The 23,165-nt window shown below is 35.6% G+C and overlaps 1 protein-coding gene across 1 annotated transcript; it reads right to left on the bottom strand.

The window, feature by feature from the left end:
* Positions 1 to 8,358: 8,358 nt before the first annotated feature.
* Positions 8,359 to 17,465, bottom strand: LOC140151828 (general transcription factor 3C polypeptide 6-like). The gene is made up of 5 exons (XM_072174154.1): positions 17,343 to 17,465; positions 12,108 to 12,188; positions 10,231 to 10,342; positions 8,939 to 9,040; positions 8,359 to 8,595 (listed from the first exon to the last, which is right to left on the bottom strand). The coding sequence occupies exons 1-5, from the start codon at positions 17,388 to 17,390 to the stop codon at positions 8,525 to 8,527; spliced, it is 414 nt and encodes a 137-aa protein (XP_072030255.1). The 5' UTR covers positions 17,391 to 17,465; the 3' UTR covers positions 8,359 to 8,524.
* Positions 17,466 to 23,165: the final 5,700 nt, after the last annotated feature.

The raw sequence follows: 23,165 nt of genomic DNA, 5'->3' as shown, positions 1-23,165 counted from the left end.
TTGCAATAAATATGAGTGCATTCACAACCAAAGGAAGGAGATTTGCAGAAAGGCAATATTTCTCTTTGCCACAGCAAGCCACTGAAAGTCTTCAGCCACCTATACTTACTTGCAGACCATTTCAAACAAGACATTCATAGAACATTAAAGACAGTATTTACAACCAGCAATAATCATGGATATGGATACTTGTGCAGATAAATGTTTTATACTTTCTTCACAAAGTAAACAAGATGGAATTAATGTACAAATATTGAAACCAACAACAAGGAGCTTCGAATTTCATGGCAGGATAGTGATCCAATCTTAATGGACTGGGCAACACTAACCAGTTTACTTGTTATCAGCAGTGAGAGACCTGCAAGCAGTAGACCAATGAAAACCACCATGACCACTTGCACTCCAAGTACAGCAACAGCAAAACCTGCAACAGCCATTCATTTCCAATGGCAACTACACCAAGATACTTTTTTTGGCTCCCTTGTCAGTCACTTGTGGCAAACAGAAAACACCAACATCAGTGCAGGACATTGCCAAATATGTTAACTGTGACCATTACCTATAGATGAGATAAGTCTCAAGGAAGGCTTATGGTATGATAAAGGCAGTGACAGGCTAATAGGACTTGAGAACTTAGGATTTCTGGGTGGAACAAACGAACCAGCAAATTCCGCTCTGGTTTTTATGGCAAGAGGTATTGACTCTAGTTGGAAGCAGCCTCTGTGCTATTTTTTTCTAGAGAAGGAGTAAAGGCGGACACTCTAACAATGCTTACAAAAGAAATCATCAAGTGCTTAAAAGACATAGGTTTGTAAGTTAAGGTCTGCGTATGTGACCAAGGGGTTCATAATAGGTGTATGGATGGTACAAAGATATATTTTATGTACGACACACCACGCCTGCTGAAAAGCATAAGAAATAATTTAAACAAATATGATATTATTAGTGTGGACAATAAAATTTCAAAGTGGTAGTACATAAGACAATTTTATGAACTTGATAAATGCAGGGGTCATACATACACAAAAGGAGCACCCAAAGTTATCAACCTGCATATATAATAATATACCCCACATCATTCTCAAAAATGAGCATTTTGGGAGCAGCACAGGTGCTAAGTGCGACTGTGGCTGCAAATATAAACACATGTGTTGCTAATGGAATATTACCAGCTGAAGCAAGCCACACAGTGGACTTCTGTGAGAAAATGGACAGATTGTTTGGCTCTGTGAATAGCAGTGAAGTAAGAAATATGGTCAAACCTCTAAAATCCGCAGTTACAAACGATTCAAAACACATAGAATTTTGGGAAGAAATGAAAACATGGTTATCAAATTTTAAAGCTTCATCTGTGGTCAATTGCACTTTAGTTAGGTAAAAGACGGTGGCATAATTAGGCAGTGATAAAATCATTTTCTTTCCGACTAAAACAATTTCACCACACAGATTGTGCAAATTTCATACTCTGTACTCCATTAGATATATTGCAGAAAATTAATAACAAATCTTTACATATTAACAAAAGTGGAAATTCTTATGGTTTGCTTATTTCTAAATATTTAATTTCATAATTAACCAGATAGCAAATGTGTAATTTCGGAAGATTTTTGTATTTTATATTGATAATTTCAACCAGTTACTTTCTCGTTTTCATACCCGGACTGCACGTTATACGATCGATGATCGACAAAAACACAACTCGATCAGCTGTATACAAACTTCAAAGTATTCATTCAGTTTCTTTTGCATTCAAATTGTTGTTGTTTTTTCACTTGTAGATATGGGAACAAAATTAAACAATTTTCTGGCCAATGCTTTGATAGAAAATCATGGTTGATAGGCAGTGTTTCAAGGAAATCATTGTTCTGTTTTCCCTGTCTTCTATTTGGGCTGTTTTAAAATTGGTCATCAAATTGCTTAATTTTGAAACATCCTTCTAAATGAAGTTATCAGTACATTTTATGTAAGAAACTAAGATTCATATCTATCCTTTTTCTTGTGAAAACTACAAGATTTTTAAAACTATTTTGATATTTTATTCAAAACAATAACAGGAGAGGAAGCTTACAAGCTACTGTTTGAGTAAGTTCAAAAGCTAAAGATACACATACAAACAGTATAAGAGCTGCATAAGTTGCAAAATCTAATCTCAGGCAAAATGAGCTGATAATCCATGTAGATTTTAGTGAAAACTATGAAAAAAAACAAAGACATGCTATACAGAGTGCCTATTTTGGCTTTGAGTCATTTAGTCTATACGCCGTATGCGTGTATGCATGCCAAAAATCTGACTTGCAACAGTTAACTTGCAACATTTGCCATCAAATTCCGTCTGACATGATTACGACAATTTTGAAACAGGCCCATTTGGTGGTTCTGACTGCACATTATGGACCAAGCATGATGTAACAGATCTCAAGCATTTCTCTGTAAAGATCAAGGTTCATGAAGGAGGTTCTGTCTGTTCATTCAAGCTGCTCTATAATTTACAAATGTTTGAGAAAGTCAACATTGGCACTCAGCTTGATAATGGCTACAGATATGCAATAAGGCAGCATAATCAGTTAGTGGACAGGAATAGACATGTTGTGTCTAAACTTATAGACTGTATTAAGTTTTGTGGCAGCTTTGAGCTAGCACTAAAAGGTCACAACAAAACACAGCACACAGTGTCTTCGACCCTATATCTTCATGGCAGGAATCGCCATGGTAGGTTAAATCCACAGCCACGATTAGCCATTTGGTTCAAACCTTTAAAGCTCTTTTAAACTAATAATTAGTCGAGGGACATAACTAAGGCTACTCACAATAGCCGGGTGATCGATCTTGGTTGTGCGTGATTAAGCTTGTATACCCCATTGAGGTCAATGGTCATCGACTTTTATACTGCCTACAGTGAGTGCAGCTGTACTACACGCTGCACGCTGTAGTCCATAACAGGACCAACGCAATATAAAATGGTCAAATTTTGAGTTCAAAGCGCACGGCCAATTTTCAAAGCGCATTCTAGCGACTATCATATCTGTTCAACACGTATTTCCAAGTTTATGAGACCAAATCTGGTTTCTTGAGAAAAAAATCATGACGGAGATATTCATCATTTTCTAACCCGGTATCAGAAGATTTTCGTCTGATATCAAAATCGTGCATAGCAATTCACGTGTATCGATCCGTGTATTCATTTTAGTGTCCTTCTGCACCAAATAATTATTAGCCAGGCGGTGTCGGTGTGCAGCAAAGCAAAAACCCTCATGTTTTCAAGGGACTTGTTGACTTTCTGGCAGACCATCTGGCAACAACACCCACTGTATTCAAAGGGACTTCAAAGACTAACCAGAATGAACTCCTCGAATGTGTGTATCAAGTATACCTTGAGCAAGTGGCGTCTAAAATTGATGTTGCTCATTTCATCAGCAGACATACAGATGCCAAATTGTCATAGTAATCTGCTGTGTTTTAAATGGGGAAATTAAGCATTAAATCGCGAAACAAAATCTCGCATCAAAACAAAAACACTGCTTGATGCAACTAAGACATCACCACCAAATGGTAATGTTGCTGACAATTTAACAGCCAGATGCCAGTTATGGAGAGCCTACTATCACCTGTATCTTTTGGTGTCACATCGGAAACATGATGGAGAAGCCTTGTAGATCTTTGTAAGATGTATGGCATCATGTCAGACCAGCTCGCCGGCTTTGGCTTTGACGGTCAATATTTTCATTTGAATGTTCCATCAAAGCTCCGAACAAAACTTAATTTAGATCAGTGTGTATTAACATGGGATCCTGGCCACATGAAGCAGCTCAGAGACAAAGACACACGGCAATCAGCAGAATGAATTGACAACACTTGCAAGAATATTGCCACATTCCTTGGCAAGTTTTCATTTTGGAAGACCTTCAAAGAAGCCCTAGAGAAAGCATCAGAATTGGGGATTGACTTAAAAGCCCCATTATAGTTTAATGACATACGGTTCGCTTGTTATGGGCATGGTGTATTCAAGAACTTTCTTGAAAATTATCATGTTGTTTATCAAGTGTTAGAAGAAGTCGCAGAGAGTGATAATCAACATGCTGGTGTCACATGCGACCTACTTAAGTGAATCGGAACCGTTGACTTTGTGTGTAGACTTTTCATCTGCTGTGACTTTTACAAACTCAGCTGACATATCAGAGATGCCACTTTTCCGTATTTATACGGAAATTCTGTATTTTTATGAATTTGCCAAAAAAAGCAACAAAAAAAACCTGGTAATTTAGTCTGAAGTATACACATGCATCATCATTAAAAAAATGGATGTGAAAGATAGTAAGTTCAATTTTGGTGATGACGATGATGTCAACGAACAGCATGACAAGGAAGTGTCAGCACTTCAGTTGGATACAAATTTGTCTCCAGTAGAGTTGGATGGCAAAGTCATTTCTCTGGACCAATGGTGGAATAGAATATTTGCGGGTGGGAAGTACCCAGTACTCTGCAGAATAATAAAAGGTGCTCTTAGTATATTCTGTGGGCCCAAAATAGAACAGAGTTTTAGTGTTATGAATCATTTAATTAATAAGAAGACCAACAGAATTCATGTATATACCTATCAGGCATATCACCTAAAAGTATGATTTGCATGCCAAATGTACCGACACAATCAAATTGTACCGCAGAGATATTCTGAAAAGCCCTATTAAGTATTATGGAAACCACCCAGAAGACAACACCATATTCAAAAATTATGTTAATCACATGGAACCTTCATATCCTAGCTTTCAGAAAATGTTTACTTTATGATGCTTTAATTGCCTGTATAGTAAGTTACAGACTGTTTAATGGAACTTCTACAATTTTCAAGAAAAAAATAATTTGGTAGTCAAAGCAAAGGGTTAACTCAATACAATTGTCACAATTTAAACTTGACTTTCTTTTTCAGGATGAAACCCCACAAAACAGGGGAACATCAGTTGAAAGAAATATTGAACTACAGCAAGATCAAACTACCATGCAGTTGGCAATGTGGCAACAAAAAAAGCACATCTCCTGTAAAGCTTGGCGACAAAGTTACCTGTTCACACGTAAAAGTTATCCACAATACGTATCTGCAGCAGTTGTCATTGAGAACGACCAATAAATCTGAGATAAAGGTAGGTACAAGTTATCCTCTAAAATATACAAATTAATTACACATAAATTCAGTATTGTCCTTTCAATAGTGTAATTTTCAACAAATCATTCAACAATCTGCTACTTTTGTATAAAAAAAGTTACAATGATAAATTCTTGTCCATGTTGCACATTTAATTCAACATACATACTCCCTCCCTAAAAAAAATGCTTGATGATTTTTTTACTTCTTATAATAAAAATTCAATAAAACATTTAAAGAGAAAAAAGCCCAAATCTGCTGTAACAGGCTTTCGCGCCATATTACTTTTTTCACATGATTAATGATAAAACAAACGTTTTTAAATACCTAGCATTTTATTGTACATGACTCGTACATGTGTAATTTTTAGCCTTCAAGTTCAGTATTTTTTAAATAACCTAGTGGCATCTCTGAAATATAAAATTAAGGCAAACCCGCTCCCGAACAAATGCAAGAATGACAATGACATCGATGATGATCCAAAAGCAGATGTAGGCAAACAAAAAGCTCACCAATTGGCAGAGGCGATGAAGTAGACTGTGAAGCCAAGATTCACAGATGAATTCTTGCAAGAAATAAAGGAGAAAGAAAAAGCAGCAGCACTATCTCCAATTCTCACATGAGCCAAATTAGCAAAGAGATTATCGATTCAGATGAAGTGAAAACACTTAGTTCAATGCATGCCGAGAAGTGTCACAACTTATGTTTGAACGAATACAGACAATGCACATCACTACAAGACTGTCATACAGAAGTAGAGTTTCATCGCCTGATTTTCATTAATGCCGATATCAGCATCAGACTCTGATTTACTCACCCATATCACACACAAAGACACACACCACATCAGCGATATTGATGTCAGAGAGATAGCAAGAAACCTAACAAAACATTCTGGAAACAAGGAGTACTTTTGGCAGTTATATCAAATCAATGGCAATGCTTTGCTCTACATTTAAGAACAAAAAATATCAGTTAAAATTGACATTTCATGCTTCTTGACAATAAACAGAAATTACCAGTACATCAGGCATGAATGTTTCACAATTAGATAGATTTTTCAAAGTACCAGCCCCTCATCAGTTAGTTATAAGCTCATTCCCAGTTTTCTAGTGTAGTGAATTGCCAATTTTAAGGGAGTGAGCTTAATATACCAGAGTGGTTACAATAATATTTATTCAATGAGCCTGTCAATATCTCAAAAACAATTTTGATGGAGTTGGGCCCTTCTTCCACTCAGGTAGTCAATTGTCAAGGAGTTGTGAAGCAGGTACTGAATTTGCACTTATGTAGAGCATGACACTTTGTTCCATTGGACATTTGTACCAAAATGCTTAGTCTCCAAGGTCGTAGTCCGAATGACCCAATGAGGGGGCACACTCCCTCAGACAACAGGGCCAAATGAGGGGGGTAGGCACACTCCCTCAGACACCACCTGTGCCGCGATATTATCTGATCTTCTTAACATTTATTAAGGATTTTTTAATTGATTATGAATTCAGAACTTGACTAGACTGGTTTGTGATTTTGACTTATCCAAATATTGATTGGATTAAGACTCAGAACTGTTTTTGACAATGGACTGAACTTAAATTGTATAAATAAATTTTAAATAATATTAATCATATTTCTGAACTAATTCAAAGAAATCAATTCTAATTGACTTAGTAGTTAAATTCAAAATGCCTGAAAAAAATATATAAAGGTGATAGGTGAATAAGATTCCGGTATCCTGAGGTAATTAATAAGTAACTAAAGGCAAGAATTTGTTGAAAAGTAATAATTAAGAAGTAGGAATAATAATAATCAGGAAATTAATAATTTGTCCAATCTTTCAAAAATATTGTCAAGAAATTAATGTTTGGCTTGAAGGGGAAAGGGAATAATGTAATAATGTAATGTAATCAATTATTAACATATGGTTTTGATGTTTAGCCTTGCTTAGTACTTGTCTTTCCCCATTTTCTAACTACTCTGGTCCGGCTCAGTGGGGAATGCCTAACCTCTCTGGGGTGCAATAACCTATGCAAGTTGATCTTTGACCACAACCATTGCAATATATGCTGCTGTTAGTAGTTACTTTTTCGTAACAGATATTTTCATGATTTCTAGTTATTTCCATGAAATTTATGTCATTATACAATGTATAATATACATGTACATGTATTGTAAAAATTCATATTCGCATGTTGTTAAATTTATGACCTAACCTCTTTTCATGAAATTCTCAAAAATAAAACACTTGCCTAATTTATCACTTATACAGTAAATGTAGCAGTTGTCAGATTGGACTATACAAAAGCATACGCATCATACACGTCTCCGACATGCTTCTCTCCTACTTGGTATTACAATGCATAAGAGCAAATATATGTGACCTGCTCTCACAAAATGAGTATAAAGTTGACAAGATAACTTTCTGAAATCATAATTTTATGAGCTTTAATGCATGCATACCAAACATGTTCGAGTTGCTTGTTATTTTGGACTTCAAATCAGTATTTCCTTCAGAATTTCCATTTGTCTTCTGTTGAGTATTGTCGATTTTAATGGACTGTATATATTTTGAAGGGCTCTGTGACTTGATGCTCATTTTGTGGGAACAGATCACATATTCTGCTGCCATTGAAAGGCACAGAGCGAATGAGCTCATGTAAGGCTTACATCATACTTCAAACTAGATGGATATTGAGATATCTTATATCCTATAATAATTCTTTCACACCTGCCAATGTGTGTACTGTAATAAACTGCATAAGAAGTGCCCTGTACATAATTCAATGTGGATTTAAAGCATTGCAAAATAACACCTCACATTTATCTGCATTCTATTCACAAACTTCAGTGGGAAGAAATTCTGATGGCAAAATGTTACACAACTGGAATTTTCATAATCATTTAGAGCTTGATGCCTTGGCCATTATGTGACTACATGACCCATGCAGGGTCAAACAAGTAGGCGCAGTTATACAGATTGAAAATCTCAATATGCGCACAAAGGGGCATGTTTGACAAGATTGCAAGCCCACCAAAGAGTACACGTATCACACTAGGCAAAGAACAAATAACTTTGAAGGATGTTGAAAATGCCTACAATAAATGATCACTTATATGATCAACATTGTATACCTGTACTCATGGAATTGATAAGATTCTGTATCATCAATGTATATTGTGTACCATGTCTAACACACCGACCATAGACTGTTCTCCATGAGATCCAACAGGTGGGGATACTTCTGCAGCAGTAACATCTTTGTTATCAGCACATGGTACCTGTTCTTGACCTACCCTTACCCTTGTATGCCATAGATCAACAAAATTAGTTGCACATGCACATCAGAATGAACATAGTTACAAGAGCAACCAACTGTCATTCTCCCTGACTCAGGATGGTTCATCAGTTTCTGATGACTGGCCTTTTGATTCCTCATCGGTATGTGGGTGGACCTCTGCACCTGAAAGCAGAAAACAAGGTATCTTACTCTCAGATTATACTCTCCCAGTCTCCCTTCTTTTTGGGGAATAATCAAATTCAAAGAAATGTCTAAATAGTATTGCCATTCACATTCTTTTGCCATTTTGATTTCAATATATCGAGGGCTGATCCGCATTAGCTCCCTGGGTAATTGTGCAAAATGAACAACATTATTACCCAGGAGCTATTGGCTATGGAGATGACCCTTCGTTGTACGGTTGTACAGAGTCCATGATCTACAGTGATTTGAGCTGCTTATTTAGACAAGTCAATTTTGACCCTGCTACTTTTTAGCATCTTTCAGCTAATGACCTTTGACCTACCTGACTCTTGTTCCTTGGGTCTTATGAATGCTCTTGTCATGTCTAACTTCTTGAATGTGTGACATTTGTATTTCCATTGCTTTACATTCCCTGTTTCTTCACCTGCAATGAAAAAATGAAATAAAAACAGATTTTATTACATGATGACTGAGAATTAAGTAAGGTTCGATAACAGTATATAAGCTAGTATAATAGGCCTGCTAAATGTGCTTTTGGAGTCCAAAAAACACACCTCGACTTAATAAAAATGTTGTGGATAGGGAGAGTTCAAGTGGTAGACTGTGAACAGAAGAAAATGAAATATGCTGAGAGTAATTTGTCAAGTTTGATCACAAATTCACAAGAGAATGTCTATGTCATGTTTCTATTCAACAAATGCAAGGTTTATTTTGATATCATATTTTCAATGGAAAGGTACAATGTACATATATGTATATCCTTTTAAATTGCAACAAAAAATCAAGACTGCAGAGTTAAACACTTTTGAGGTCCTGACTTGACGAAATTGCTATCTACATTACAGAAAACACATCTTGACACCGAGTTTCAACTGATGTGACATTTGTTTAACATTCTTTGATCTATTACTATGATTTGCAACTTAGTTTTACATGACAAATGTCAATTTTGACTTTTAAAACTTAGGATATAATCAGAAGATATCTTGCACTTCCCATTGCATTTCTTCCATGTCTTGATTTGCTATTCGATATGGGTCGATAGTGACAAGAAATACCTCACTTGCAAGATCTGTAAGAGCTCTATGTTAATTAAGTGTTTTTCCCAATTTGGACCCATGTTGCACTGAATCAGTACATGGATGAAATACATTGTGGAAGTACAAGATTATTTTCTCTGTGACATAATAAGCACCCTCTTGGAATGACTCTGTTAAGGTCTGCACAAATCAGATTAAATACAGACTGAATACGGTGGTATAAGCCCACCTACACCCATCCCTATTTCTCAAAACATTCTGGAAACACGTTCTCAAATCAAATCAATGGTTTGCTCTCACATTTAAGAACATAAAATATAAATAGAAAATTGACATTTCTTGCTTAATGACATATATGATAGAAATTACCAGTACATCAGGCATGAATGTTAAATAAATTAGATAGATTTTTCAAGCACCAGCCTCTCATCAGTTAGTTATAAGCTCATCCCCAGTTTTCCTACAGTTTTGTAGTTTGGGTTACGGTAATATTTAAATTATGCCATGAGCCTGTCAATACTTTGATCTGCAAATGTGAAATTTCTTAACTGGCACAATAACATGCCATACTTACATTGTTGCTCTTCGTCCTCCTCAAAAATAACCACAGTTCCCAAAGTATCTTTGTATTTACCAGCAAAGATGAGATTACCAAGCTGCAATACAGGCTCTTTAGTCTCGACACCCTGAAATATAAATATATACAACATCATGGCTTTATAAGAAATAGGGCTGTTCATTCTGTAACTACCATTGTATGATGCAGGCTGGAAGGTAAAAATACAATGTAGCATACCCCTCAGTGACCTGTGATTTGCCAAATTCAAATTTGGCAAGAATGCATTCTTCCAATGTAGATAAGCCATGCGTCTCTACAGCCCTTGGTTTTCCACTTTCGTTGTCCACTCTTGGGCAGAACATGAAAACACAACAAATCAAGAGTTAAGATATGTCTGAATTAATATCCAAAGAGTTCCCACGTTTTACTTTACTCATTTAGGAGTTATTTGGGGTTTAAAATGTGTTTTTCGTGATTTTTTTCCATTTTTGCCCAAAAATGTCAAATATTAAAATAGCTGTAACTTTCAAAATAAATTGAGTAGAAATTTCATTTCTATTGTAGATGTTACATATCACATGGATGTCTAACACTGGTAAATAAAAATGTCACAGCACAACTCTAAAATATAAAAAAAATGGCAAAAACCATATTTTTGTGCTATTTTGGCCATTTTTGAGCTAAAAATGCAATTTTTGCATGGGAAAAAAATAAATATATATTTTATTGATTTAAAAAATATGTCATTATGTCAACCTAGTTATTCTGAACAAAATGCTGAATGTTTGTGACCTATAGTTTTTGATCTATGGCCCTTTCAAATTCATATATGGACATGTTTTTGTTCAATATTTACAATATTACGCCAAAAATGGTCTTTTATGGCCATTTTAACCAACTTGTTACTTTTTGGAAAGTGGGAATTTCACTTAATAATATGAACATGTAATTGTACTTTAATGTTAAGCTATTTCAAGATCCACTAGTATGCACACTACCGGGGTAGCAGCAATTTTATCTACTTTCAATGCAGTAAAATGATGACTAAAATGATTTTGCTGCATTGAAATTAGTAACATTGACCGATATAATTGGTGCTGCCATGGAAACCGAGCTACCAGTGGATCTGCAACTAGCTTAAAATTAAAGTACTATAATATATCCATAATATATGTGAAGTTCCCACTTTCAAAACACTGAAAATTTTGTTAAAATTACAAAAAAGGACCAATTTCAGCCTAATATTGGAAAAATTGACAAAAACATGCTATTTTAGTCCATATATGAATTTGAAAGGGCCATAGATCAAAAACTATAGGTCACAGACATTCACCAATCACCATCATTAACTTTTTTGTTCAGAATAACTAGGTTGATATAATGACATATTTTTTTAAGTCAAGAAAATATATATTTATTTTTTTTTCCATGCAAAAATTACATTTTTAGGTCAAAAATGACCAAAATAGCACAAAAATATGGTTTTTGCCATTTTTATTCACCAGTGTTGGAAATCCATGTGACATGTAACATACAATAGAAATGAAATTTCTACTCAATTTATTTTTAAAGTTACAGCTACTTTAATATTTGACATTTTTGGGCAAAAATGGAAAAAAATCATGAAAAACACATTTTTAACCCCAAATAACTCCTAAATGAGTAAAGTAAAACGTGGGAACTTTTTGGATATTAATTCAGACATATATTTACTCTTGATTTGTTATGTTTTCATGTTCTGCCCAAGAGTGGACTACGGAAGTGAAAGATAAATGCCTATGTCTCATAGTCTAATGATTCCCCTGCCTGAGGGCTGCCCAAGTTATTTCCAACACTGATTTTCAACTTCAAGCATAAATTTGCCAACTTCACAATTACATGTTGAAACTTACCATGATTTTACATGAATTTCCGCATTTTGACAGGTAGTCTAAATCAATGATACCAGAAAGTTCAAGTAGTACTAAAGATTCCTGAAAAAGTAATAACCAATAATAATGATCAATGACAATAAAATGTAATAAATTAGGGGTTCATTCATATATTTTCATGACTAAACGATTGTTTATGCCCGAGGGCTTTAGCCCGAGGGCATAAACAACGCTTAGTCATGAAAATATATGAATGAACCCCGCTCATACATATCATAACATTCTGCTTGCTGTTATTTTCCTCCAAAACTAAAAATACCATCATTTTAAACTAAAAACTACCAGTTCCTTATCATTTTTTAACAGTTTCTCCATCGCTAATTGTAAGAAAACGTTTACTTGCTCAGTCCATCGTGCTTGGAGTCGCGCGAACATCGCGTACATCACTCGCGCTTATGCGTAAATAGCATCGCGAACATAGACGCGTAATATCCTACTCATGGCGTCCATCAGTTCTCGCGCGGCTTGTTTATGATCGAACGCCGGGCATAAACGTTGTTTATGCCCGCCTATTGACCAATCACGCATGCTGTTATATAGCGAGTATGTATGAAACATTGATAACAATCAATCATCATATATTAAAAGGGCATTTTGTGATCCACAGCCTCATCCCCCCACTTTTCTCAAAGAAAGTTGAGATTTTTATATTACTGGAAACCTCTGGCTACATAATTTGTTTAGCAAAGATTTGTGAAATTTGAATTTCATTCTGGTAATACCAGAACAAAATTACAACACATTGTCTATGGAGCAGTGTAATACACATATATGGTATTCATGCATAACTCGCAAACGCAAAATCGGAAAAAAAGTACCGATATATGGGGGTTTGCAACAAAAGCAGTTGTTGGTGGGGTGCTTGGGTAGGATGAGCATCCAGCTAAAAACTTTTGTTGAAACCCCCTTAACAGTGATTTTTTGACGTTTTCTCAAAATTGCTCAAGTGGATGTAAGGGGTTTTGCAACAAAGCTCTTCATATGTTAATCACTCTATCGCTTTGTCCAAAGCAGCACATTGCTAGGAGTAGAATTCAAGTCAACTCAAGAGCGGTGCCGCTCTCAGGATACGATATGACCAATGAGCACAGGGTTCAGGATACAATATTTGGCCAATGAGCACAGAGCGGTGCTGATTGGCAACATTGGCTTTCAGAGTCATGCCGCTTGACATTGCTCCTGGTTCACTGGGATTTTACAAGAACCAAGAGCAATTTCTGAAGAATAGTAAATCCTTTTCTGCATATATATACAATACAGCATACCAGCACTACTGCCTCAAGTGCAAAACTGGAACCAGTAACAATTTGTTTTAGAAAATTGCTCCTGGTTCATGTGAATTTTATAAAGACCAAGGAGCAATTGGTGGCTTTACGAGGGCAAATTTGCTCCCAGCGCCTGCTTATTTCAAGGCTTGAACACCCACCGTTAGATTCTAAATTTCCTTAGTCTTATACCCAAAGACACAAAAGGGTCATTGTGGGTGGCGATCATTCAGATTGGGTCCCTGTTATACATTCAATCAGGTGTTACACAAGGGATGGTCTTAGGGCCCCTTTTATTTCTTTTATTTATAAATAATGACTTCCCTGAAAAAATATCGTCTCTATAGTGTCTATATTTGTAGACGATTGTGTCATTTATATAGAGATTGAGAATGATTTTGATTCCCAAGTTTACAAGATTTTGGACACCCTTTTCAAATGAAAGAAATCCTGACAAATGAGGTTCCATCCTGACAAATGTCAAGTTATCAAAATAGCTCATGCTACAAAAGTACAAAACACTTTTTCACTCATATTAAGCTTGGAGATTCGTCACTGCAAGAAACAAGTTTGCATGCATAATTGGCCAGTTGAAATAACAAAAGATCTTGGGAAACCACATTAAATCAAGAAGGATAACAGGGCACTTGGATTCATCCCGAGAAATCTCAGTTCATGTAATGAAGAAACCAAACTCACAGCTTTTTTTAGAATGTGTACTATAGCCTATTTTACATTGTGTACCATAACTAGATTTTAATCAAGTAATTGATTAAAATGTGCAGTAGTTTACATTGTAAGTACCAAAAACTCCAAATTTTTATACATCTTCTCAGACCTGAGAATGTCCCAATATATTGGAGAATATCAGTTGGAGCAACCTTGGATTATGAGTAATGAGTATGAACTTATATTATGAAGACATAAGTTGCTTACAGGACAGAAGGAAAATAGACATACAGTCGTACCATACTCCACAAAGCTACAGAGGGCCAAAGTACCGGCCCTTACATTGCAAAAGATACTTCGTCTAACTCATTGGACAAGGCCACCTACATGTACTTGTGTGGCTCCACCTTGGATTCTTTCAACTGGAGCGTTGAGTAGTAACCTGCTAACCTACAAGACAAGACATTGCTTTTTAAACCAAGCGGAGTCATCTGAATAGATTTCAAGAACTTTAACTCTGCTAAGATTTTTCAAATTATCTTAGAACATTCAATTCAAGGACTGGAACTCACTTCCAACCAGTGTTCGAAATATGCTTCAAAATGTTACAGGCCAGCCGGGCTTGACCTTAAAAAGTTACCGGCCAGCCGGGCTGGCAACTAGATGCCAGTCAGAAAAGTTACCGGCCAGGCCAAAAAGTTACAGGCCAATGGCCGGCTGACCGGCCCTATTTCGAACGCTGCTTCCAACACCCTTAAGTACCAGCAAGACTCTCAAAGACCACTTTTGTGGCATGTAAGCAGTCCACCTCGCCTCGGTGCACAACATATATCCTCTTAGTCTGACCCCACCTGGGCTGGGGCTTTGGAGCATGTGCACTATTGTGGAGAGTATTGTCGCAAGTGTTAAGGTACATTCATACAACACCGCAATTACTTTGCAGTGTGTTGTTGCACTGCATCATACTGTACATGTATACGTATTGCGGTATCGCGATGTTAAAGTTAATACATTTTAACTTGGAAATGCGATGAGTTGCGGTAAAGAGTAATTGCTATATTGGGAATGCAGCACACCCATACCCTTGACACCACAACGCTAGTGTACATGTAGCATGAGCAGACCTTTAGAATTATTGAAGCAATCTTCAGAGACTTCACAGAGTCCAGAAGTAGTGCTGCCTAATCTACACTGGCCCCAGGGATCATTTAAATAATTCAGCCCCCTTTAAATTCTAAAGGTTCATTCATACGCAGACGCTGCATGAATGAACATCAATGTCAATGTTCAACTTTTAATGATGCACCGAGGTATTTTTAAAACATGATTGATTAACTGTGCACCATCTATTTTGAGGTCATTGTGTGAAATTGGAGGGTTTTGTTTTGGGCCGAGGTATTTACTGATTAGAGGTTAATAACTGTGCATCGGTTATTTGGAGGGAATTGTGAAAAATCTTAACATTTTGCCTTTGGAACCGATTATATCCCGAGGGGTACAGCCCCAAGGGATATTCCAAGGTCCAAAGCAAAATGTTTATAGATTTTTCACAATGCCTGACATATTACCGATGCAAAGTTATTAACCTTACCATCACTTTGATCTCTTCACTTTGCAAAAGTTTTGCTCAAAAGTTAGGCAAAATAGATGATCTTACATCTTCCCTTTCCAAAAATCGATCAGGCTAAAACAGGAAAATCAATAACAAAAGTGCGTATCACAATCTGTGCAAATATGGTAACGCACAAGCAGTCAGCGCGCGCATAGTTTGTTCGACGCACAATACGGCGCTCGCCGAGGTTACTAATTTTACTTTTGAACAATTACACATTTTGCGGTCAATTCATAACCTCATTAATATACGCGAAACCTGTGATCCAATCAAAAGAAATTGATTGCCTGACCGTGCACTAATTGCGAGGTCATTATATCTCACAATGACTCCTGACGTGCTACAATGACTTCTGCGCGTGCATGCGTGTATAAAGCTAAGCATTATTGCAACGCACACGCCTACGCGATGCCGCCGCGTTTCTGTGATTGGTAGCTCTTGATGTCGACGCGAATGTTAAATTCGCCTGGTCAATTTTTTGTAGGGTAGGTTACAACAATAATTAAAACTGGTTATATTTTAACAATGTTTTATGGCATAAAATACTGACATAAAATGCTATTTTGATTTGTTCAAATTATTAAATTTACGACGGTTACCGTAATGAATGACAATAATAACTTTGCACCATCTATTTTGAGTTCATTGTGTGAAATTGTCGGGTTTTGTTTTGGGCCTCAGTATTTTTCCTTGTTGGAAAAATACTGAGGCCCAAAACAAAACCCTCCGATTTCACACAATGACCTCAAAATAGATGGTGCGCAGTTATTATTGTCCAATTGTGAGATATAACCTCGATTTGCGTGCATGTTTTCACAAATAACTAAATGTGATTGGATCGCACACATCGCGTTTATTAATGAGGTTATACAAAGGCCCAAAACAAAACTCAATAATTTCCCGCAATGACCATATTAAAAAACAGATGGTGCAAAGTTATTATTGTCATTCATTACCACCAATTACAAATTTGTTTCATGAAAATAACAATTTGTTTGCTTTAAATTAGTTTACGATTGAAAATGTATCTACCATTCGCCATTTTAATTCCTAGATAATACGCGATCAACAAGTACCGCGTGTTTGTTTGCGCATTTAAAAACAACACGCAAATGCCGGTCAATTGTGTGCAACAATGCCAACATTAGAACAATTACGCATTTTGCAGTAAACTGTGAGATATTAATGACCTCAATTTGCATTCGCGTCTTTACATTATACCGGTAGTAAAATATGATTGGATCGCACACATCGCGCCGCGTGTATACGAGGTTATGAATAAAGGCTAAAAAATAAAAGCTTAAGTAAATGTAAATTGTAATCATGGTATAACCATGACAAACATGTAATAATAGTTACAGGTAAATTCCTGGGGTAAATTAATTCTTGGCCAAAAAAGTGTACAAAGCTTGTAGACAATTAAGGCGCAATATTTGTATTATCGTTACACTTTCCTCTGAACCGCGCTATGTTTCGTTTAGTTTTATCGTGGAGCTGCTAATTTACCTGTAGTACATATCACAAATTTATGTTTTCATGTTTATAAATGATTATTATGATTATGAATTAACATAATTAATAACGTCAACAAGTTACAACTCAAAAGCATGTAAGCTTAAAGTTATTCAGCTCATTGATTCTACATTGTACCTCTTCTACCCACTCGTCATCTAAATGGTCACAGTCTACGGTAGACATATTAGAGATAATTAATGTGCAGTGTCAAAGCATGAAAATGAAACAAATTTATGAATTGGGTGAAAGTCCTTCACACAGCCACAGGAATACTGGACACTTCATCCCCTGGACACTTCATCCCCTGGACATTTCATCCCCTCGTGTTAAAACGCTATTGTAGCGTTCTTTGAGCGTGACAGTGAATCAAGAATGCATATGAATATAATAATTGTTTAGAATCTTGAACTTAGAAGGAACTAATATAAGGAAATTAATAATCTTATTTATCCAATGTATGCACCGTGTTCTGTGTGAGCTATCACCAGCTGATCACACGTATATTAATCGATCAATGTTGAATGGCAGCAGGGCCTATTAGACTATTTAGTTAATAATAGTTTATACATTCAATGAATTTACCTAAATTGAACAGTGCATACGCGCATATCTTTTGTTATTACTGTGAGTATTGTTATCATTATAATATTACTATTATTGTTAATATTATTAGGCTGTTAGGCATATTATTATTATTATCATTATTATTATTATTATTATTATTTAGTGTGGGTTTTTGTTGTTGATAGCTCAGACTATTTATTATTGTTATGTTAAGTGTATTTTTTCCCCTGTTATTTATGTATTTATTATGTATTGTTTTTAAAATTAATTAATTTTATTTATTTATTTATTTATTTATTTATTTATTCATTTTATTATTATTTACTTAAAGTTGTTCATCTAACAAAATTAGTACATTTTTAATGCTATTTAATATCTGTTTATTGTATATTGATAAATATGTCTGCATATAAATGGAAGGATCATGGCAATGTTTTTGTATTGTCCACTTGATGAGGTGATTAGCGCAATGTCATGTTATACAATAGGAACAATAGCTGAATGGTTACAGGAAGTTGAATTCTTTCAATCATTGACTGGTGTGCTATTAATCAATGGAATCTATATAACTATATAATCATTCGGGAATCTGTAATATAACCATTAAAGGAGGATTTCGTGATCCTAGCATCCTCTTTTTATGACATTTTTCAGTAGATATCCACGAAAAAGCTTATTTCCAAAATTTCAGTTGATTCCGATTTTGCGTTTGCGAGTTATGCATGATTATGTGTATTACACTGCTCCATAGACAATGTGTTGTAATTTCGTTCTGGTGCACCAGAACGAAATTCAAATTTGGCGATATTTTTGCTAAACGAATTAATCTGCAAGAAATATTTGGTACATAAACATTATGTAGCCAGAGGTATCCAGTGGTGTAAAAATCTCAACTTTTTTAGGAAAAGTGGGGGGATGAGGCTGTGGATCACGAAATGCCCCTTTAACCATAGTCTTATCAATTATGGTAAAACTTCGCCTGATGGTGTGATAATTGTGTGATTTCATAGTTTTATTAAGAAGATAAGCCGGCAGCGAACGTAACATGGTGGCAGCGGTGGGATATTACATTCAAAAGTGAATTACAATAATAAAATACATTCGCAATCATGGCGCTACGCAAATCTGCGGACATAGCGCGCCACGCCGCGTACTAGTCAGCGCATATTGCAATTAATCGCGCATTGATAACATTACCACATGACAAGGTGAGATTAAAAGGTTCTAAAAGTAGTTAAGTACAAGGATAGTTAGAACTTACACTTAAGGAGAATTAAATTAATACTAAACGGTAAAGACTAAGGAGTACTATACGCAAAATACTGGAATTCCATCAATTCAACTGATAATAAATATCTGCATTATATTTGTTCTTTTTCTCCTGTTTTTGCCCATTTATTTTCTTACTTTCCTCCAAAGATCCCCTTCACCACCTCCAAAGATCCAATTTTTTCTTGTTTTCACCCAATAAAGCCATTTTTTGCTCCCAAGACCATTTTGTGTGGACACTCTATACTGTTATAAGATCGGCAACCAAGTTTTAGAATATGGCTCAAAAAACTGCAGAAAGAACTGATTTTGGGGGTTTTCCGCACATGCATGTCATTTTACTATTAGAGTGCCCCCCTCCCCGGAAACTTTAAAGTTTGAACTACATGATTCCCGACAGAGTTTACACAGATTACACTCTGCATCTGTATGGATTACAATCCATGGCCCTTAAAGACCGGGTTATAAAAAATCGCACGACCGCAAATATTTAAATTTGATTTCTCTAAATTAAATTTTCTAGATTAATTTTCTAAAAGTAAGACAAACTCAGTTTCACCCCATACAAACTTGCTCAAAAATATTAATCAACATAATTTGTCAGTCGAGTATACATGCAAGTCCTATTTGTTCACCTGAAGATCATGTGGTTACTTATTTTGTTTATTTAATTAATTAATTTGTTTGTTTGTTTATTTATTTTTTAGGAACTATTGCATTTGTTTGTTTGTTTGTTTATTTATTTATTTTAGGAACTGTTGCATTAATCCAACAATTCAAACAACATATATATTCCGGTCTGAAACTATCAGACAATATTTTAAAAACATTATTAACATCCAACAATTTGCAACAAACCCAAATTATGAAAAAATCACCACAGGGTAGTTTTATATTTCTCCATTTACGATCCTGCCCAAAAGTGTCTCCTTTTGATATACCACGTCACAACTAGATAGATGTATTTTAATGGGGCTCAACTTTGTCATTACTGTGGTTTGATGGTTTCCTCATTTTTGACAAATGTTTCATTTCGAAAATACCTAAAGGATTTGATCCGATTTGTGCATGATGATGGATGCATCATAATATTTTGGGTCGTGCTTGTACACGCCGTACTTGAAGTCAAGTTGTCATTAACCGATTTTTTTTTAATTTCATGATAAATTTATGTGAGACCTTATATACTTTGGGACGAATATACTTTCTTGCTGATAAAACGTGAAATAAAAAATAGTATAGGCCTACCATTCCTTTTTGTACAATTTTTTATAACCATGAGTTTTAAGTTCAGTCAACTTTCAATCAATCAACCCAGAACACCCTCCCGGGTCTGTGGATAACGACTGGTAATGTAGTCTAAGCTATTTTCTATTTTCATCCCCCCCGTGCCAATGTATAATGTCATGTAGTTAGTGATATTTTTAATTAACCCCAAAACAACCTCTTTTTTTCGGAGGCCTATACATCATGCATTTTTGTAGTTGATTTTCAAAAAAATAAATAAATAAATAAATAAATAGATAACGACTGGTAATGTAGACTAACCTATTTTCAGCCACTGCCCCACTCCCCAGAGCCATGAAACGACATGTGGTTATGTTATTTTTAATAAACCCAAGTGAACCTGCATGAAAAGAGAAACTTGGCCCCCCGCTTGGCACTTTTGTCGTCTTAAGCCACTTGTGAGAATTGATATGGGAATATTCTAAGGATAATCATGGGATTAAGCCCTTATATCAGTTATCTCCCTGCGCGTGTATCGACTTTAATTTGTTTCCCATTGTCATACTTGGATGCACACTGACCACATTTTTTTTATTTGAATTAGTTGTTTGGAGGTTTTGTTTTGAAGGACCATTGACTATGACAGAATATCCAATTCAACAATTTTGAAGTCGGCTTTTCAAAAATCGCCCAATAGGCCTATTTAATGGATTTCGCGGGTGAGATTTTCAAAGTAGCCAAAATGTCACGAAATCGCTGGAGCACTTTGTTTGTCGCGGGACGGAAGTCAAAAGTCGCCCAATTGGGCGACTAAAACTGGCAATATAGTTATATGTATATAGATTCCACTGATTGAAAGAGTTCAACTTCCTGTAACCATTCGGCTGACGGCTATTGTTCCTATTGTATAACATGACATTGCACTAAATCTAATCACCTCATCAAGTGGACAATACAAAAATATTGCCATGATCCTTCCCTAGGGCCTATATGAAGACATATTTGATCACTATAAGAATATAACATACTATCCACATAACAGATACATGGTTCCCATAAAAATGTACCGGTACTAATTTTGTTAGATGAACAACTAAGTAAATAATAATAAATAAATAAACAAAATAAATAATAAATACATAAATTATAATAATCTTACTATAAATAGGGAAATGTTGTATGTATCTATCTATGTATGCTATAAAGGCTCTGTCAGTTTCGATCCAAATGTCGCCAAATTCATACGGGAGATCGATGAATATACGGGAACGTGTTTAAACTTTATTTGGTTGAAAACGGTCAAGAATTGGCCTCAAAATCAGTGAAAATGTGGTACGTTGCTATGCTGGGTAAACAAAAAAGGGAGTCAGTTGTCAAGCTAGCCCGTGCGCGTCGTACGGGCGTATCTAATGCCAAGTCGCTCGCGTAGCGCAGCGATAGCGCGCAGGTAACGCAGCACTACGCCATGTCGCGCGTAAACGACGCAGAGTCGCGCAATGAATGATAATACGGGTGAACGACCGACCGTAGGCGTAATAAATACGGGGAAAAGATGTGTGTTAAAAGTACAAACAACATGAAGCGGTAGGCCTACTGTAATTAAAAAAAGAAAACAAAATGAGGACAAACAGGTAGGCCTACGAGTATGTGGGTTAGCCTATAGTTAGTCACAGTAAGAAAATGAAAACGGGAATAAAATAGGCTAAAGAAGGAAAAGAATAATAAAATCTAATAAAAATAGAAGATTAAAATAAAAAAAGCTATTAAACTGAGGACAGAACTAAATAAATAACATGAAAACGGGAAATCACAAGCTAAGCAGCAAATAAAAATGAAGTCAACAGGAAATGTAAGAAAGGACAGATTTAGAAAATAATGGGAACGGGATTGAGTAAATAAAAAACATGGTAACGGAAATTTACAAGCTTAGCAGCAAAATGTTTTTAAAAAATGGAACAAAATTGGCCCATGTAGAAGAAACTAAAAAGAAAGAAAGAAGCTAAAATGGAAACTTAGGCTTAACGAGGGTCAGACTCAGATAAATGAAATTTACCTTTTCAATGATTCTACCTGTTCAGTAATTCCTCCCGTTTTAGTGAACGCTCCCATTTACTCACCTAGCGGGGACCCGCGCGTAGCGCGGGTGTCCCGCTAGTTATAAATAAATTAACAGCCTATAGATACATAAACAATACACAATAAATACATAAATTTAACAGGAAGAAAGAGAAGAAATACACTTTAGCTTATCAACAACAACAAAAACAAAGTATAATAATATAAATAATAATAATAAAAATATTAATGATAACGATAGGCCTACCCCGGTAAAATAACAAAATAATAATACTTTTAATAATAATACTAGGCGTAATACTGAATTAGAATCATCCGTGCTACACGGCCTACACGCCGCTTAATAGGCAAATTGATTGCACTATTGCCATTCAACATCGATCGATTTTTATACGCGTGATCAGCTGGTGATACTGATAGCTCATACAGAACACAGTGCATACATATTTGGATAAATAAGACTAATTTTAAATAAAGATATTATTTCCTTCTAAAGATCCTAAACAATTATTATATTCATATGCAATCTTTTTACTGTCACGCTCAAAGAACGCTACAATAGCGTTTTAACATGAGGGGATGAAATGTCCAGGGGATGAAAATGCGAGGGGATGAAATGTCCAGTTACCAGCCAGAGCATGTGAATAAATGAAACAGCGTGCAACTTGTTGTGCCAATGGTCAAAGGTTAAGAGATAGCCTCGATTCTGTAGCCTCATTACCAGTAAACCGTGTGCAGCATGCAGCAATGGTGACATTGGCTGTGGATGAGTGATCGAGTCTAAACTATTTTTAGAATCCACGAATTCGGGAAAGTTGATGA

The sequence above is a fragment of the Amphiura filiformis genome, chromosome 5 (assembly GCF_039555335.1).
Source record: "Amphiura filiformis chromosome 5, Afil_fr2py, whole genome shotgun sequence".
Lineage (NCBI taxonomy): Eukaryota > Metazoa > Echinodermata > Ophiuroidea > Amphilepidida > Amphiuridae > Amphiura > Amphiura filiformis.
This window is presented reverse-complemented; position numbering and strand designations above follow the sequence as displayed.

What these genes read in the sequence shown, in the direction of transcription:
- LOC140151828 (XM_072174154.1), bottom strand. Translation starts at nt 17,390, where the DNA reads ATGTCTACCGTAGACTGTGACCATTTAGATGACGAGTGGGTAGAAGAG. An exon ending in GGAGGACGAAGAGCAACAAT is followed by an intron (nt 9,041 to 10,230) that starts GTAAGTATGGCA and finishes TTTTCATTGCAG; the next exon opens with GTGAAGAAACAGGGAATGTA. An exon ending in ACCCAAGGAACAAGAGTCAG is followed by an intron (nt 8,596 to 8,938) that starts GTAGGTCAAAGG and finishes TTCTGCTTTCAG; the next exon opens with GTGCAGAGGTCCACCCACAT.